The 20,135-nt window shown below is 38.7% G+C and overlaps 1 protein-coding gene across 1 annotated transcript in view; it reads right to left on the reverse strand.

The window, feature by feature from the left end:
* The window catches only part of STAB2 (stabilin 2), a 183,309-nt gene that overhangs the window by 39,345 nt on the left and 123,829 nt on the right, over positions 1 to 20,135 (reverse strand). Inside the window, exons 43-54 of the mRNA XM_044679478.1 lie at positions 19,679 to 19,752; positions 17,850 to 17,921; positions 11,748 to 11,867; positions 10,332 to 10,379; positions 9,517 to 9,600; positions 7,905 to 8,051; positions 5,594 to 5,734; positions 5,038 to 5,097; positions 2,913 to 3,089; positions 2,318 to 2,407; positions 1,417 to 1,563; positions 983 to 1,039 (exon numbers count right to left, since the gene is read on the reverse strand). Coding sequence (XP_044535413.1) covers positions 983 to 1,039; positions 1,417 to 1,563; positions 2,318 to 2,407; positions 2,913 to 3,089; positions 5,038 to 5,097; positions 5,594 to 5,734; positions 7,905 to 8,051; positions 9,517 to 9,600; positions 10,332 to 10,379; positions 11,748 to 11,867; positions 17,850 to 17,921; positions 19,679 to 19,752 — 1,217 coding nt within the window. The remainder of the gene's footprint in view (positions 1 to 982; positions 1,040 to 1,416; positions 1,564 to 2,317; positions 2,408 to 2,912; positions 3,090 to 5,037; positions 5,098 to 5,593; positions 5,735 to 7,904; positions 8,052 to 9,516; positions 9,601 to 10,331; positions 10,380 to 11,747; positions 11,868 to 17,849; positions 17,922 to 19,678; positions 19,753 to 20,135) is intronic.

Here is a 20,135-nt window from a genome sequence, read left to right on the forward strand (position 1 = left end):
CAGGGTTATTGTGAGGATCAAATCAGGTAACAGTTGAAAAACACCTAGCACTGTAGCTGGCACAATTAATACGTGTTCTATTCCCTTTCTGCCCTTCCATCTAATGCTGATTGATTTTGAAGTCCCAGATGAACATGATTAGCAGAATTCCCTGGATGAGGAATGCAGACACAAATGCCCCCTCAATGTCCATTGGAGTAGACCGAGACTCCCCACATGGACAACTAAAGAGGAACAAAATATTCACACAAGGGTGGGAAACCAGGATTCCCTATAACACCACAGCTATGGCAGATCATGGAAACTTCCAAGCACTAGCTCTGAAGTCAGAGGTCCTCGGTTCAAAACTTGCCTCCTCAGGTAAGACACTTAAAATAACCTGATCCTCAGTTTCCTTCACTTTAAAAATGAAAGGTTTGGATCAGATGAATCCAGAGGTTAAGTCTGGCACTAGAATTATGATCTTATTTCCTTAACTTGTTTATGTTCCACATTCTCTCTCCCTCCCTCCTTCCCTTGCACTGTCCTTCTCTCCTCTTCCTCCTCCTCCATCACTCTCTCATGCATGCTACAGAATTATAGGCCAGCCTCAAAATCACCAACAGCCTCCCTGCTGCTAGTTTCCTCATTAGAAACTCTGCAAGTGCTGCCCATCCCAGTGGGGGTGAAACTGCCTGTCAGTGTTTCTGCTGTGTGCAAAGGGCCATCCACTCTGCTATATTGACTGGCTTTCCTGCATCCCCACCTGCTGGGCTGTTAACACACACACACATTCATTCTTATTCTCTCTCTCTCTCTCTCTCTCTCTCTCTCTCTCTCTCTCTCTCTCTCTCTCTCTCTCTCTCTCTTTCTCTCTCTGTCTCTCTCAGTCTCTCTATATCGAGAGAGAGACAGACAGACAGACAGACAGACAGAGATATGGAGTTTAAACATTAAACATAGGCTTTCCCCTCTGCAACATGACGACTACATTCATGATTACCTTTGGCTTACTCCATGTTGGGCAGCGAGGAATATTGTAACAGCTACCGCAGTCTCCCTGATACAAACAAAAAGATATTTTTAAAGGTGGTGCTGGAAAATATGGGGCATTTCTATGGCTAATATCTTGGTGGACTGATTAAGCACCTCTCTTATGTGATCGTGATAGAGAAGGAATTAATAGACACAAGAACTTTGCTATTTTAATGGAGAAAACACCATGAGGTGGATTCATCTGGTTACTGAGGGGCTAATCACTGCCAACTCCCATACTCATCCAGGCCCATTTCTTAGTAGATTTGCCACAAAATCAACACCAGTACCTCTGGGGTTCTTAAAATTGCCACACTCCAGCCCACAGGCCACATTCTTTGGCTAGAAGCCAGCCCTGCACCCAAACAACAGGGGATGGGGCAGGATGATTTTAGGACTGACCGAGACATTGAAGGTAATGAAGCTGTCACATCGGCCCCCAAAGCTGGGGTTAATCAACATGCAGTCAATCCCATAAGCGATGCCACTATCAAACTCAAGCTGTCGCTGTACAATCCGACACTTTTGATCATTCAGAAAGAGGTCACCCTAAGAGAAGGAAAGGGGAAAAAGCCAGTCAGCCCACAAGCCTTTCTAAGCCAGTTTTCCCAGGCTGTGACAGTGGAATCAGCTTCCTCTGAGGTCCTTTGATGTTTTATCATGTTGTGGAGGTGATCTTGGATGCTTAAAGGCTATAACAGCAGAGCCCAAGCTCTGGTAGGTCCTACCAAGTTGGGGGAGACCTGAGTGTAGGCTTGGTGAAGGACTTCATGGCTGTCATCTGAAGATCACAGGTTCCTCGATCTAGAGTTGCAAGGGACCATGGAGGCCATCAAGTCCAGCCTCCTTATTTAATAGACAAGGAAACTGAGTCTTTGAGTGATTTGCCTGGGGTCATACAGTTAGTAAGTATGTCAGGTGGGTTTTGAACCTAAGCCTCCCTGACTCCAAGTCCATTGCTCTATCCATCCACCTCACCTCCTTATCACCAGAAGGCTGGCCAGGAAGTGATGACATTTTGGGTTGCCTCAATTTGTGCGAAGTGTTTTTCTATGGTATGATTAAGTTCCGAGCTGTAATACCAGGAAAACTTGGATGATACAAAACAACAACAACCACGTTTATGATTTTGGGCAAAAAACTTTAATTTTTTTAGTAAATCTCTCTAGATCTCAGTTAACTCATCTATAAAACGATGGGCTTGGCCTAGAGAGCTTCTGAAGTTCCTTGCAGCTTGAAATCTATGTTCCTGTGACCCCATAGACTTGGTTCCATCATTGCAGCCCCTCTGGTGAATACTCACAATGTTGTTGTCACCACCACATTTCACACTGAGTTCAGAACCTTGTAGGGTCTTCCGGGATGCAACACTGGGCAAGTCCACTGCCAATATCTAGGTGGGAAAAACAAAGTCTCACTTAATATATCTGATGTCCTAAAGATTCCAAGGCACCTGGCACATGGCTTTCTTGGTCCACCTTTCCCAAGGTTATAATATTTTTGTAATATTTTCAGTAAGATGCCCAGTATTGTTTAAAGGAAGATGTGTTGATAGATTTTATTTCTTTCTTTCTCTGTCTCTCTCCTCTCTCTCTGTCTCTCTCTCATAAGGGATGACTCTCAGAAGTGGAAAGGAGAGAGGTAGAGGGGGAGATCTATGTGATGTAAAGCCAAAAAGAGATCAATAAAATCTATGAAAAAATTAAATGCCATGGAAAGTGGAGGGGGTGAAGGGGGAGCAAATTTGATAGCAGGTGGGATCTTGTATCAAATCACATGGAGTAAGTAGGGCAGCCACCAACGTTGCCTATGTCTATGACCGATCTTACCTCAGACCCCAGGGAGTGCTGGTCTTTGGGATATCGCTGAGTTTAGAATGGGGGCCCTGGGTCCTTTACCTTGGAATCTCTGATGATGTGGAACTTGAGGTAATCTTTTAGTTTGTCCTTGTTGTCTTTGCTGAACAGGAAATCCTGTTGTTCCTGGGGAAGGGCCTCCAGAGCTTTGTCAGTGGGCCAGAACAGAGTTACAGGTTTGTGGATGGGGTCATTGATGAAACTTAGCAAACCAGCATCCTGAAACACAAAGCAATTCAGCATTAGGACTCCAGCTACAGAAATAGTTGAGAGCCTGTTTGAAAACCTTGGTATCCCCCCTCGGTAATTTTCAGTGGTTTGCTTGGAATGCATTAGGCTAATTGAAATTTTTTTTCATTTTTAATTAATTAAATTAATTTAGAATCTTTTTCCATGGTTACATGAATCATGCTCTTTCCCTTCCTTCCTCCCACCCCTCTCCTGTAGCCAATGAGCAATTCCACTGGGTTTTACATGGGTCATTGATCCAGACCTATTTCCATATTATTACTATTTAGGCTAATTTGTGAGGCAGAGAGATGTTTATCAAATTGTGGCCTCCCTGGTTCATATTATCTTACAAGAGCACATGAGTGGCATGAACCCCAAAGAAAGTCAGACATAGGGAAAGCCTCTAAAACGGCAAAATTATTTGTAGTAGCAAGTCTTATAATAAAGGAAAACTTTTAAACAAAGCAGTTGTCCATCATTAGGAGAAAACATTGTGAAACAGTCTGTGGCATAAAAATGGGAAGCAATTACTAATGGGAAACATTCCAGGAAACTTAGGTAGACTTGTATGACCTGATGCAGAGTGAAGAAAGCAGATTGAAGACAATGATTTCCACCACAATCACAGTAGGGTAAAGGAAAATGCCATCAAAGGATTTTAGAACTTCGACTGTTGTGAAAATTTTACTTCAGTGAATTGTTAGAGAAACATGCCTTCCTCCTCTTAGGAGAGAAGTGGTAGGCCATGGGTGTGGAATGAGGCTGACTTTGTAAGATATGGTCATATCTTATGGACAATGTATTAATTTATTTTATTTTAATTGCTTTGAAGGAGGACTTTGGTGGTAGGGTGGTGTTGCTGCTGATAGTCGGTGTCAAGAAGTTACAAGTGATATTAAAAAAAACATCAATAAAATATTTAATAATTTTTTTAAAGAGAGCTTAAAGGAGTATAGTACAATGGAAAAAACACTGACTTTGGAGTCAAAAGGCCTAGGTTCAAATTTCACCTCTGACACTTTCCCCTGTTTTCCCAGCTCTCAATTTACCCATCTATAAAACAAGAGGGATGGATTAGATGAACTCGGGGGTCTCTTCCAGCTCTAAATCTGTGGCCTTGTAATCATTTTGCCTTCCTAGGTCTCAATTTCCTGAATTAGAATTGGACAACATGATCTCTGGATATGGGATTCTGAGTCAGCTGGGTGGTGAGGCCTGAAACCACCCCATGCCAGAATCAGAGGAAGGGATTAGAATCTGTACTTGGGAAGAGAAGAGAGAGGGGATTCGATGAATGTCTTCAACACTTTAAAGACTGTCATGAGGAAAAGGAATTAGATAGTTTTCTGAACACAGGACGATAAAATTAATTTAATGGGAGCAAATTATAAGGAGATAGAGTTTCATTCAATATGAGGAAATAATTTTCCCCAAATTAAAGTTATCTAAAAATAGAATGGCATGTCTCATGAGGTAGTGAGCTCCCTGTTGGAAATCCACAGTAGAGGCTAAATATTTAGAGGTGTTGGTAGGTAAAAGGATTCATGCTTCACATAGGGGCTAGATAAGATGACAGTGGAGGTCCCTTCCCACTTTGATATCCTGTGATTCAGTATTCCTTCACTGTGCACACAACCCTAAAGTACTATTACGTTTTATTATATTTATGGGCTCATGAATTTGTGGCTGGAGGAGGACTAAGAGAACATTTAGTCCAAATATTTTCATTTTATGGGTGAAGAAAACTGAGGAACTGACAGGTTTAAATGACTTGGCCCAAAGTCTCCTAAGTAGTAAGCAGCTGAGACAATTATTAGCTTATCCTTCAGGATGTCTGCCTTTTCCCACACTGACCCTGGAAAACTGCAATCTGGAGAACAAAAGAAAAAGCACTCCCAAACATTGAGCCCTCCTAAGAACTGTTTTTGGGTCTTACCTGGAGCATACTGCTGAACCTCAAAAATCCCTGGTGAATTGCCACCGAGGTGAGATTCTCCTGCAAAGAGACAAATCTTTTACATTTCCTCTCCTCTGAGCAAGAATTCAGTTGACACTTTGCTTATTTGAGGCTGTTATATTCAATCTGGCAGTCAGCCAACAAATATCTATTAAACACCTACTATGTGCCAGCCAACGGGTCAGGCTCTGAGGATACAAAGTAAGACACATAGTAGATGCTTAGTAAATGGAAGTTAACTGGTTGTTTTAGTGTAACAAATACATTGAAATAAAAAGTAAATGCTCATTGAATAAATGAATGAGTCTTTATGCCCCTGTTTTCCAATGGAAAATCACTCTTTGAGGGCAGAGGTTGTTTTTCTTTTTGTGACTATATTCCAAGTGCCTAGCACAGTTGTCTTTAGTGGATGTTCAATAAATATTGAACTGAATCAAATAAGGATTTAGATAATTCTCCCTTTAGATTAGAAACTTGTTTAACTGAAATGAGTAATATCTCGTGGTTTCAAGTTAAATGACCCATCTTAACTCACCATATTATTCTCAGAGGCATCTTTGTGAATAGCTTGCAAGTTTTTTGGAGCCAGTAGTTGGTCTATGATATGGATCACCCCGTTGCTACAGATGGTATCACTGGAGACTATCTTAGCCTTGCCATTTAAATACACGGTATCCTGAAATGAATAAAAAAAGATAAAAACCAAATCCTAATCATTGACTGGGCATGTTGGACCAATTCCTGAAGCTACAATAAATACTCATGATAGTGCTGATTATGATAATAAGAGTGGTGATGGTAGTTTACCTTATATAGGACTTAAAGATTGGAAGAATACTTATTTTGAACTTTCCACAAAAATCCCATATGGTAATTATATCAGCCATTATCACCCCCATTTTATGGATAATTAAATTGAGACTGAGAGTTTGATAGACTTGTCCATTGTCACACAGTAAATGCTAGAAATGGAATTAAAAATCACCTTCCTAATTCCCAGCCAAACAAACACTCAATCCACTAATAATAATAATAGTCATTATTATTATACCTACCATTTACATAGTATTTTAAACTCTGCAAACTGCTTTCTATATTTATATATGATCTCATTTGATCCTCAAAACAACTCTGTAAAGTAAATGCTATTATCAACCCTAATTTACAAGTGTGGAAACGTTTTGAGCCTAAGAAAGTTTAATTGGGTTGCACAAAGTCTACCACTAATAAGTGTCTGAGGCAAGATTTGAACTCAAGTTTTCTGGACTCTTAATTCAAGCACTCTATCCACTATACCACCTAGCAACTGCTCTTAGTATGACAATTATGGGCAAAACAGAGCCCAAACTACCAGCTGGTGTGACCAGAGCTCTGAAATTTAGAAGGCGCTCACTGTGCTCTCAGACCTTCCGCTACACTGAAACCTAGTTATCTAGAATTATTCATTACAGTAGGAAACTTGAGGTAGATCTTATATCCTAAGTGAGTGGTCTGCCCCACTGACTTGGACTACTTGCTGCCCAGGTTAATTCTAATTAATATACTAGCTAATTCTATATTAGAATATATTAGCTAATTATTATATAAGTGAATTATAATATATTGTAACTAATAATATATATTAGCTAATTATAGTATAAGCTAATAATGTTATATATTAGCTAATTATTATATAAGCTAATTATATTATGAGCTAATAATATTATGTTAGCTAATTGTAATATTATAGTATGAACTAATAATATAATGTTAGCTAATTATATATGATTATAGTTAATTACATATACTATATAGGCTCAAAATCAAGAGATCAATTAGTGATATATTAGCTAATTATTATATAAGCTAATTATATTATGAGCTAATAATATATATTAGCTAATTATGATATAGTATGAGCTAATACTATTACCTGCTAGCTAATTATATATGATTATAGCTAATTACATACACTATATAGGCTCAAAATCAAGAGATCAATTAGTGGTATATTAGTTATATATTAGCTAATTATTATATGAGCTAATTATATTATATTATAAGCTAATAATATATTAGCTAATTATAATAGAGTATGAGCTATTACTATTACCTGTTAGCTAATTATATATGATTATAGCTAATTACATACACTATATAGGCTCAAAATCAAGAGATCAATTAGTGATAAATTAGTTATATATTAGCTAATTGTTATATGAGCTAATTATATTATAAGCTAATAATATACATTAGCTAATTGTAATATTATAGTATGAGCTAATAATAATATACGTTAGCTAATTATATATGATTCTATCTAATTACATGCACTCTATAGGCTCAAAATCAAGAGATCAATTAGTGATCATAGAATTATGGGGTCTAGTGCTAGAAGGGCTCTCACAGGGGTCCTCAAGGTCAACCTTTTCATTTTTGAAGATCAGGAAACCGAGACCCAGAGAAGACATGACACTTTTTGGTAGGTATCTGAGGCAAGGCTTGAACTCAAGTCTTTTTGACTCCAGGCTTAGCATGACCCACTCTATGATGTTACATCTCATTTTTGTCAAAGTCCTACTATTTTTTAATAATAAAAACTAAGGTAATTTTCATTTGCAGAAAAGCACAAGATGTAGTCTAAAATTTTAGAACTTCTGTATAGCTGTTTACTAGTGATCAACTCCCTAATTCTCTAAGGTGTGTATTTATTACCTATGGCCATACAGGAATCCGGAGTCTATGATGGGCATGAGAAGAAGGAACCAGCGGCTCCACTCCATCCATAAGCCAGTGAAAAAAAGCAATGGACCAGCTTGGAAGGAGTAAGAAGGATCCAGGGGGCTTTAAGAGGCTGCTTCTTTTACCTGGGACACAGTGATCTGGATAGCTTCTCCCTGGAGTGAAGTAATACTTGGACTCAATTTGAGGTTTTCTAAGAGCAATTGGTGGCAGGAGACCACGTGGTACCGAAGGATCTGTGGCAGGACCCCCTGGGTGGTCCACTCTTTAACCTGGGTCAGAAAATGATAAACATCAACAATAATGGTGAGCATTTATAGATCCTTAAGGTTTACAAAGTACTCTTCATCTTCTCATTTGATCTTTTTGACAACATTGGGAGACTATTATTGGCTATTATTATGCCTATCTTACAGATGAAGAAAGGAGGCAAGTTTAAGTGATTTCCCCAGAGCTATAAGCAAGTGCCTAAGGTAGAATATGAACTCAAATCTTTCACACTCCAAGGCCAGTGCTCTATCTATTTTGCACCACCTAGCTGCCAATATAGGGGATGCATTCCCATGTACTTTCTTGTACTTTCCTTTCCCCACTTAGTTGTTTAGTCATTTCTGACTCCTTGTGCCCCTGTTTGGGGTTTTCTTGACAAAGGTACTAGAGTGGTTTGCCATTTACTTCTCCAGCTCATTTGACAGATGAAGACCGAGGCGCACAGGGTTAAGTGACTTGCCCAGGGTCACACGACTAGTGTCCGAGGCCAGATTGGAACTCAGAAGTCTTCCTGATTCCAATTCTTCATAAAAGCAAAATGGGTTAGATGAGTGGGCATGTGTTCTGAGACTGGGTTGGGGCATTTAAGAATCTAATCTTATTCTTAAAAACCAATTATCATAATAATCATCATCTAACCTCTTCAAGAAGAATGAAAAAAATTATAATAAGTAAGTATAATTAAATTGATATATTATTACTTGGCAAGGCATAACTTAGGATCCTGGGTTCATAGACCAAGAGACAGAAGGAACTTCAGAAACCAACCTCTTCATTTTACAGGTGAGAAGACTGAGAGGTTGGATGATTTGCACAGGGTCACCCAGCTAGTAAGTGTCTGGAAAAGGTATCAAACTCAGGTCTTCTTAGCTCCAGGTTCAGTATCCTTCTACTCTTAGAATGTGTCTACCTCTCTGATACAATTTTCTTCACTTATAAAACAAGAGGGTTGGACTAAAGGATGTCTGAGGTGGGTTCCTTCCAGCTTTAAATCTCTGACTCATGTTTTAAAAGACACTTTTCTTCACAAAAAAAGTGGTGATTAAAGTATTACTGTTCTCATTTTACAAGTAAGGAAACCAGGGCTCGTGGAGGAGAGATGAACTATTCTTGTTTACGTAGCCATTAAGAAGTATCAAACCTGGGATTCAAACCCTGCAGTCCCTTTCCAATAAACGATATTGCCTGTTCATCATGGAATTGTAAGGGATCTTGGCAGTCATCTAGAACAACTTGTTATCCATTTATCAAAAAGTCATGTGCAAGTATGTGCTTGCACTCTTCAGTTGATGGGGAGCTCATTATTTCTCAAGGCAGATCATTTTGTTATTGGTCAGCTCTACTTTTTAGCAAGTTCCTCCTTCTAAATGTGCTACCTTGTGGTTTCTTAGGTCCACCTCCTGGATTAGAGCCAAAGAGTATGTACTAGCCTCCATTTCAGGCTCTCCCCAAGGTGGTTTTTCTTACCTGGGATGCATTCTCAAAAGCTTCTCCAAAAGGTACAAATACAGTGAAGGGACCTGAGCCCATCAGGTCTCGAATGGCATTTTCCTGGCCAAATGAAGAAAATCATCATCACCACCATCATCACAACTGCCACCAACATAACCATCACCATCCTCCCCCTCCTCATCATTACTATCACCATCATCATCATCATAGCTAACACTGACATAGCATTTAATATATACCAGGCACTGTACTTTAGAAGCATTGTCTCATTTGATCCTCCTAACCCTGTAGGTAGATTCTATTATTATGCCCATTTTGCAGTTGAGAAAACTAAGACAAACAGTGGTTAAATGACTTGCCCAGGGTCACACAACTAGTAAGTGTCTGAGGTTGCATTTGAACCCAGGTCTTTCTGAAACCATGGAATCTATGCTTTATCCACTGTTCCACCTAGCTCTTACATTTCATTTTTACAAGAATAGCTTTAAGATCTGCAAAAGTCATCTCATTTGATCCTTACAACAACTCTATGAGATTACTATTCCAATTTTACAGATCAGGTAACTAAGACAGACAGAGGTAAAATGATTTGTCAGAGTCACAGAGCAGAAAGAGCATTGGCATTGTAGTCAGAGTCTGATCCTGTGTTTGATGCCTGAATGATAATGGGTAAGCCACTTTACTTTCCTAAGCTTCAGTTTCCTCATCTGTAAAAAAAAGGGGATTTAGACTTGATGATTTCTGAAGTCCTTTCTGTCCCTTAGATGAAAGAGATTATATGTTCTCTAGCCTGTGGACTGACTGACACATACACACTAAGATTTCATTACCTGAAGATGAATGAAGTAGGGTGTGGTCTGAGCATTCTTGGGAAGTTCCTGCAACCAGAAAATGGAACAATGTAGTGTGACTTATTATCTCTAGAATGAACACAAGAATAGCATATCATTGGAAGAAGAAGCCAAGAAAACTCCACTATCCACAATTCAAAACCTCAGCATTTCATCCTGAATAGACCCTGGAGTCTGTTGAGCCTAACCTATGCCTGCCCAAGAAGCTTCTCAGTCAAATCCCATGGAATATGACTAGTGTACCTTGAATGGATAAGGTTGAGGCCAGAAGGAGAGACTTCATATAGGAAGTTGCCAGATGTGCCTCTATAATTTTATCTTTTTTTTGTATTTTATTTTATCTTTTTTAGATTAAGAAGTACTGATTTTCTTTTCCTCCCACTTCCTCCCTTCTCTTCACCTCAATTGAAAAAAAGAAGACAAATAAAATGCTTGTAAGAAATATATACACAATTGAGCAAAAAAAAAATTCCATTTTAGCTATGACCCCAAATGTATTTCATCCTGTATCTTGAGTCCATACCCTCTCTGTCTGGGAGTGGGTAATATGTTTCATCATCCATACTTTCTGATCATCATTGGTCATATAATATTATCTTGATGGATACCATTTATGAGACATTACTATATAACCATACTCCACCCTTATATCTTGATTCTTGCTGTAATATCATTAGACAAATTTTTAGAGCCTATCCTAGCATAGTCCATGTTTTTTTAATTCAATTTCCAACTACCTGTCCTACAAGCATAGCCTCTCTTCTCTGGTAGCTCTAGATTTGTGTTGATGAACCTATGGCACATGTGCCAGAGAGGCTGCTACCTCCCCTGCTCCACTGTACCTAAGTACATTTCTCTCATCACCCATCCTTCTGCTCAGCAGCCCAATGGAAGCTCTTTCTCCCTCCCCTGTCTGGGTAAGGTGGTGGGGCTCACATGCAGCATGAGGGTTGCAGTTTGGGCACTTGGTCTCTAAAAAGTTTGCCTTCACTACTCTTGATCAACATGATGCAGTCCTGTCCCTCAGCTCCTAGCACTCTCCTCCCCAGAATTTCTGATTTTTTTTGTCTTCTCTGCTTAGGTGCTGTCCAAGCTTGGTTGCCTAAATCCCTCTTGCCTTAACTAGTTGCCATTTAGCTCTGTTTCTGAGAAATTAAATACCTTCCTCATTGTTTCACCCATGGGTAGTCTTTTCCTGGAATCTATGGTTTTTGATTCATTCTTATTAATTAAACAAATGCTCCAATCCATTTATTTATTTACTAATAGGAAAATTAAGTAGAACTAGTAAGACTGATAGGAAGACATTCTCTTGATTATCCCCCTGAGGTGGACACTAGATTGTTAAATGTCTTTGATAAAATGCTTTCTTCTAAGAAATGGGCAATAACTTACCAGATAGATGGGCCCCCGGCAGATGAATCCATCTCCCTTGTAGCCTGGTTTGCAGGTACAGGTTCTTTCATCTAATGCAGTGTGATTGCAGACAGCAAACTCACTACAGCCACCATTTTTCTAGTGGGATTGACAATAGAAGAGTAAGATCTGAGTTAGGTTGCCTGTTTCAAACATACGTGTAGTGCAAATCCAGGAGATGACTTAATTTAAAATTCATTTGGCAAACCTGAAAAGTTGAAGCTGTTCTTGCTCATGTCATGGTTTCTTTTTAGAATGGACACTTCTTGTGTGTAGGGATCATTTCATTCTTTGTATATGTATTCCCAGTGCCAAGCACAGAGCTTAGCACATAATAAACACTTAATAATGTCTTTTGATGGACTGATTTATGGATTCCAGTGGATTTGGGCTGTTCATCTTGCTCTATTTATAAGATAGTAAGCTCACTATGATACCTCTGGCCCTCTATGGATATGTCAAGGGATGCTAAGTTGATTAGTATAGTAACTGTTATTATTATAACATTTTGCCTTATACAGCTTATTATATTACAGCTTACCTCATATAATATGTAATATTTGTGTGACATATTGTTGTAAATATTATATAATGCCATATACACATATATCATAATCACAGTATCTATTATTATTATTATTATTATAAAACACATCATGGCTTTTAACCCCAACAGCATCACATAGTAGAAAGAACAGGCTCTGGAGACAGAGAACCCAGCTTCAACTCCCACTTCCAATCTTTACTCCTTGTGTGACTTTGGGTAGGTCACTTTACCTCCATTGACATTCGTTTTCCCTATATGGAAAATGAGGAAGGTTGACCAGATGACCTCTAGCTCCTTTCCTATTCAGTACTGATCATCTTTCATCTCCATTTCCTTTTCCTATCTTATTGTCCCAACTCTGATCCGGCTCTGGGCAAGGTCACCAGAGTCAATGGGGACAACAGCTTTAGAGGCAGGAGGAACCATGAGCAGAAGTCTATAGCATTTATGGACTGCCCATTGTATGCCTTGTAATTTGCACTGTGGGGATGCCAGTACTGTTCTTTCCCCCAAAGAACTCATAGTTGAGGTGAGGACACAAGATGGAGACAAGAGAAGGACAGACGTATCTACCTAATAAATAAATAAAAAATGACTAGTATGTAGAAATAATAGGGACAGCATGGAATAATGGAAAGAAGTTGACCTCCCAAGATGATGGGAGTTCAAGTCCCATTGTTGAGGCGTGCTGGCTGTGTGTCCCTGAGCAAATTGCCTAACCTCTCAATGTCCTATGCAATTCTCTAAGACTATAAGGATGCAGAACAGCCACCTTGCACTGGTAGAAAACATTTTCTTATGTGCAGGCTTATGACATTAATAAAGTCTCAAGTCTAGGGAAAAACAATAGTATAAAACTTTCAGCTTTATAAAATGTTTTCCATGTGTTATAGCAATTGGGTCTCATAACAACCTTGGGAAGTAGGTATGATTAATGGCAATATGCCCATTTTGCAGAAGAGAAAATTAAGGCTTTAGAGAGGTTAAGTGCCTTCCCCAGTGTTGTAGGTTGAATTTGAATTGAGGTCCTTCTTGCCTCCATGTCCAGGGCTCTTTCTCTTTAGCACTGTGTGCCATACATCACGGTAGAGTCCATAAGGGTCTATGAGAGGGCATGGAACATAGCACAATCGGTCTGGGTTAATCAGGGAAGGAAAGAGGTAAGGTAGCTATGAAGATCTGCACTAAGTCATTCATTAATTCTGGAGGCTTCTGCCTTTAGAGTTATTGTTTTCACTAGGACCATTGGGAGCAAAGTGCTTCATTCATTCATTCATTTCTTCGTTCATTTATAGATATAAACAACCTATGTCATGGGAATCATAGATTTAGAGTTGGGAGGGATCTTAGAGGCCATCTAGTCTAATTCCCTCATTTTATAGATGAGAAAACTGAGGTTAAGAGATTTGCCTTTGAGCTTCTTCTTAGCAGAGAGTGATCTCTCCTTCTGAGCTCATCCTACTTTGTACCTCTCCTATGCACTTTTAATACTTAATTAACCTTCTATTTCCCCATGTGCATGTCCTATCACCCTTATTAAATGGTAAACATCTTGAGAAAAGAGGCCAACTCTTATTTATCTCTGAAACTCTTTAGCATTAAGCACAGGGCTCTGCCCAGAAGAGCTGCTTTAATTTATGTTTATTTAGTAAGAATTTATTATTTGTAGTTAATCAACAAGCATTTATTCAGCACCTACTACCTGCCAGGCACTGTGCCAAGTGTTGGGGGTTATATAGCAAAGTAGAAGGCAGTCCTTGCCCTCAAGTTGCTCCTAGTCTAATGGGGGAGACAACATGCAAACAACTATGTACAAATAAGATAGATAATAGATTGATAATTAATTGTGTACGTCCAACTGACTTATTCAAAGAGACAAGATAAAAGCCAAGATTGGTGTTTCAGTGTGTGTTTGTGGGGCAGGGCAGAGGGAGAGACAGAGACAGAGACAGAGAGAAAGAGAGTCAGAGAGGGAAAGGGATACTGAGAGAAAGAGACAGGGAAAGGGAGACAGAGAGGGAGAGAGACAGACAAACAGAGACAGAGACAGAAAGAGAAACAGAGACAGAAAAAGAGAAAAGAAGGTAATCTCTGAGGGAAGACACTAGCTAACAGAGATCAGGAAAGGCTTCAGTCTGAGCCTTAGAGAGGACACAGGACTTGCCACACATGAGGAAGTGTTATAGCCAGAACTTGAACCCAGCTTTCTTCTAAATCTAAGCTGAGCCCACTTTGCTGTATATTAGGTAAATCATTTAGCTAAGCCTCCAATCTCCTAGAGCCTAGGTATGGTGCTTGTCACACATTAAGTACTTAATATATGCTTGTTAAGGGGAAAAATAAGCTCCTAACTCTAGATCTGGAAGGAAACTCAAAGGTCACATAGTTCAAATCTTTATACAAATGAGGAAACTGAGGCCCAAAGATGTCAAGTGACTGATCCAAGATCATAAGTAATAAATATCACACCTAAAATTTGAACCTAGTTCCTCTGAATTGCTTTCATTAGGGCCTTGAGAAAAAAGTACTTTGTAAAATCTTGAAATGTTACTTAAACTTGAATTGTGATTAGTAAAAAAGGTTACTCATAAGAAGCAAGAAGACAGCTTATTGGGGCAGCTAGATAGCACAGTGGATAGAGTGACAGGGCTGGAATCAGAAGGACCTGGGTTCAAATCTGACCCCAGACACTTCTAGCTGCGTGACCCTGGGCAAGTCACTTAACCTAGATTGCCTAGCCCTTACTGCTCTTCTCTCTTAGAATTGATATTAAGACAGAAGGTAAAGGTTTGAAAAAAGAAAACATCCCACTCCTGAAAACTAGTATGCTGAGAAGTAAAATGATGCCAAGAACTGTTAGGATAAAGACATGGGCTCTGTGCTGAGATTGCCGGCCCTCTATCGTGGCTTTGCTGTTGTCCCTGCAGAATTACAGAATGCCTAAGAGCATCTTGCTAAAGGGAGATTGCCAGGCCAAAAGAAGAGAACAGTGCAGCCCCTGTCCCCAGGAAAGGATTCCAGTGACAGGGATTCTGTGCTAAACTCTTTCTGATGGGCCCTGAGGCTCTCAGGTGTTCAGTACTATAAATAAAAGATGGGAAGTATTTATAGAAATGAATCTCTGGAATATCACAGCCTTTTGGGAGAGATGCCTGTTCCTTGTGCCAAGTATGTCTATTCAAATGACACAAAGGAGCTTGGGGGAATGTCTCAGAAAAATAATTAAGCACCAATCTTGCCTCTACCTTGTCTCTTTGGATGAGAGGCAGTTGGGTGTATAGAATTAATTATCTGTTTCTAAGCATTTATTATGTGCCTACTATTAGGGCACTGAAGTCCTTGAGGATAAAAAAGACAAAAGTAAAGAAGACCCTGCCCTCTTGGAGCTGACATTCCATCAGAGAAAATAATGTGAGAGGCAGATGGCACAGTGGACAGGGCAATGGACTTGGAGTCAGGAAGATCTGAGTTAAATCCAGCCTCAGACACTTTCTAGCTGTGTGATCTTGGGCAAGTCACTTAACCTGTTTGCATTAATCTGCTGGAGAAGGAAATGGCAAACCATTCTAGTGTTTTTGCTAAGAAGAAGAGAACTCCATGGGCACTATGGTTCAGAGGGTGATGAAGAATTGGACACAACTGAATGATAACAGTCATAATTGTGAATGTGAATAGGATAGGCTCACCCATAAAACTGGTGGATAGCAGAGTGGATTTAAAGGCCAGATTTAAAAACAATATATTGTTTTCAAGAGACACTTAAGAATTAAAATAAAGAGCTGGAGCAATATCTAATACAGTTCACCTGAACTTAAAAAAAAGAGGAAAGGGGTAGCAGTCATGATCTCTGACAAAGCAGAAACAAAACCAGACCTAATTAAAAGGGATCATCAAGGAAAGTACATTTTGCTAAAGGATACCAATGAAGTAATGCCCCAAACTTTCACAGAAAGTTTCTCTGATAAAAATCTCCATTTATCAAATATATACTAATTATAGTTTTGATTTCATCATGTGAAAACTGCCTATTCATGTCCCTTGGCCATTTGTCAATTGGAGAATGGCTTAATTTTTTGTAAATTTGACTTAGTTCCTTATATATTTGGGAAATTAAACCTTTGTCAGAGTGTTTTGTTATAAAAATGTTCTTCCAGCTTGTTGCTTTCCTTCGAATTTTGGTTACATTGGTTTGGTTTGTACAAAATCTTTTTAATTTGATATACTGAAAGTATATCATTTTACATTTTAAAATGTTCTCTATCTCTTGCTTGGTCTTAAATTCCTTCCTTTCCCACAGATCTGACAAGTATACTAATCTATGTTCATCTAATTTATTTATGATTTCACTCTTTATATTTGTCATTTACCCATTTTGAATTTATCTTGGTATATATACTGATAATAGAATTGAATCAAATGTATAAAAATCAGAGCTGTTCCTTAACTGATAAATTGACAAAGGATATAAACAAGCAGTTTTTAGAAGAAAACATTAAAGTTATATGAAAGATGCTCCAAATGACTACTGATTAGAGAAATGTGAATTAAAACAACTCTAAGGTACTGTATTAAACCTATTAGAAATGGCAATTGATGGAGAGAATGAGGGGAAAATAATGAATTGTTGGTGGAGTAGTGAATTGGTCCCAGCTATCCTGGAGAAACAATTTCAAACTTGACCCAAAGGGCTATAAAACTGTCATACCCTTTGATCTAGCAATGCCACTATTAGATCTGTATTCCAAAGAGATAAAAAAGAAAAGGAATTATATATCCCAAAACATTTATAGAAGCTCTTTTTGTGTTGGCAAAGAATTGGAAATCAAGGGGAGGGCTTCTTATCAATTGGGGAATGGATGAACAAGTTGTAGCATGTGACTGTGATGGTGTACTATTGTGCTGTGGGAAATTATGAGGAATGATTTCAGAAATACATGGCAAGACTTTTATAAACTGATGCAAAGTGAATTGAGAAGAACCTGGAAGTCATTGTGTATAGTAATAGCAACATCACAATGATGATCAACTATGAGAGACTCGATTACTTATATCGATACAATGATCCAAGAGAATTCCAAAGGATTCATGATGAAGAGATATATCCATCTCCAGAGAGAGAGCTGATGAACTCAGTGCAAAATGAAATATCAATTTCTCACTTTTTAATTTTTCTTGCCTTTTTAAAATATGGCTAACATGGAAAGATGTTTTGCATAATTTCATATGCACAATTGATATCCTATTGCTTGCTTTTTCATTGAGTTTGGGAGGGAAGTAAAGACTTTAGAACCCCAAACTGATTTATTTATTTCTTAAACTTTCATTTATTTATTTATTTTTAAAATTATATTTTTATTTTGAATATTTTCCTATAGTTTCATGTTCTTTTCCTCTCCCCAAAACCGTCTAGCCCCCCTTAGCTGACTCACAATTCCACTGGAGAACCCAAAATTTAGAAAGAAAAGAATGCTTAAAAATAAATAGTAAATTGAAAAAAATACATAAAAGGGCATTTGTCCAAAAACCATACTCACCGTTAAGCAGATGTTGATGAGTGTGCATGTTTTACCATCTCCTGTATATCCTCGCAAACAGTTACAGACAGCCTGCAAGAGAAAAAAAAAAAGGCACATTGTATCTTTAGTCAGCTCTCAGGTCCTTTTTAATTGTAATACAATAAACAATGTCACTAACCTTGACCTCAGTAAGGGATATAATAAACTCATTTACACTAGGTGTACATGACTGACGCCGTACAATAGATTCCCTTTCTCGAGAGAAGTTGTAATTTCAATCTCATGGGAAAGTAATGAATCTCTAATTATGAAATTTCAGATGCCATCAAGCTGGGTAAGCATTTTGTGGAGGAGAAGGAACATTTCAAGGCCATCATATACCTGTAGTCCAAAAAGGCTTATGATATGGAATAATCCTATTTATTCTATCAGAAATTTTCTTTTTTCATTGGCTTATTCTGAGCATTCTACCACTCCAACCTGGTATCCACATCAGAACTAGGAGGATGCTAGTATTTTAACTTTAAAGAGGGCTTGGATTATTTGTGATTTCCTTCTATTAGGCTGTGGTGGGCTCATTTGATTGAGACTTCTGAAGCTAACATCTTAAAAAAGACCTTCATTGCATCTTTGAAATTTTATCAGTTAGGCAGAATAGGTCAGTAGAAAGAGCATTGGAAAGGAAATAATAATAACTGTTATTTACAGAGTACTTTATGGTTTGCAAAGTGCTTTACAAATGTTGTCTCATTTGATCCTCACAACAAACCTGGGAAATAGGTGTTTTTATTATTAGGAACCCAAGGCAAGCAGAGGTTTAATGACTTGCCCAGGGTTACACAGCTAGTAAGTGTCTAAGACTGGATTTGAACCAATGTCTTCTTGACTCTAGGCCCAGTGTTTTGTCCATTTTATCACTTAGGATGAGAATACTTGGGTGCTGGCCTAGGTTTAAAAAGGAAACTAATGATCACCTCATTTCTGTTTTTGACAAGGTTGCTGGATGGGGCAATATTGTAGATATAATTTACTTGGACTTCAGCAAGGGATCTATTTGACAAAATCTCTTTTATGGACAAGTGAAAAGATGAGAGCCAGACAAGTAGTTGGATTTTGAACCACTTGAAAAACTACATCCAGTAAGTCATCAAGCCATCGATATTGTCTTAAGGGAGGTCGCTAGTGTAGGCCCATAGAGATTTGGCCTTGGACCTGTAGTGGCCAGCATTCCTATTATTCACTTAGGTAAAAACATAGATGTCACATAGCTAGCCCTTTGATAAGTCAGTTACCTTGGGTCTTCTGAAATTAGGATTGGTCATTGCATTGATCATAACCTCCTTTTCTTACAAATGAGGAAACGGAGTTCAGGAGATTAAGATACCTGTCAAAGTGATTCAGGTAGTAAACCTTAAAGGCAAGATTTGAATCTGGGTCTTCTGGGTGATTTCTAGGGTCTTTGGAGCTGGTACCATGGTCTCTTTGTCCCTTCAAAGAAGCCATATTAAATGACCCTAAAGGATACTGCCAACTAGATGGCATAGTGGATAGAGTGCTGGGCCTGGATTCTGGAAGCCTCATCTTCCTGAGTACAAATGTGGCCTCAAACACTTACTAGCTGTGTGACTCTGGGCAAATCACTTCATCCTGTTGGCCTCAGTTTCCTCATCTGTAAAATCAGCTGGAGAAATAAATGGCAAACCATTCTAGTATCTTTTTCAAGAAAGTCCCAAATGAGTTCACAAAGAATCTGATATGATTGAACAACAAGAACACTACTGATAAAAAACAAAACAAAACCAAAAACTAGAACAGTGAGGAGGGCAGGGTATGGAAACCCAACTTACCTGGTTGGGTCCAATCTGGGTGCATTCTGCATTTTGGTCACAACCTCCATTGTTTTCCAAACAGGGGTTAATTTCTTTGAAACACAAAAGACCACAATCAATCAGATGAACTTTTGCAGGGGAGGGGCACAAGGGGATGTGTGGTATGGTGTGTGTGTAAGCCAGATTAGTTATAAGGTCTAGAAGCAAATATAATCTCCTTTGTCTGGCATTTGAAGCTTTTTACAATGTTTCTCCTTCCTGCCTTTTCAGTCTTCTTGTCCATTTCCCCCCTCTATGTACTCTAGGATCCAACCATAACGAACTACTCACTATTCTTTATATACAACTCTCCATCTCTCACCTCGCTGTCTTTGCCTTGGCTGTCCCCCATACCTGGGATGCTTTCCCTCCTCATCTCTATCTTTTAAAATCCCTGACCTCCATCAAGCTCGAATGCCATCTTCTGCAGGAGGCC

The sequence above is a fragment of the Gracilinanus agilis genome, chromosome 5, assembly GCF_016433145.1.
Source record: "Gracilinanus agilis isolate LMUSP501 chromosome 5, AgileGrace, whole genome shotgun sequence".
In the NCBI taxonomy this organism is placed as follows: Eukaryota; Metazoa; Chordata; class Mammalia; order Didelphimorphia; family Didelphidae; genus Gracilinanus; species Gracilinanus agilis.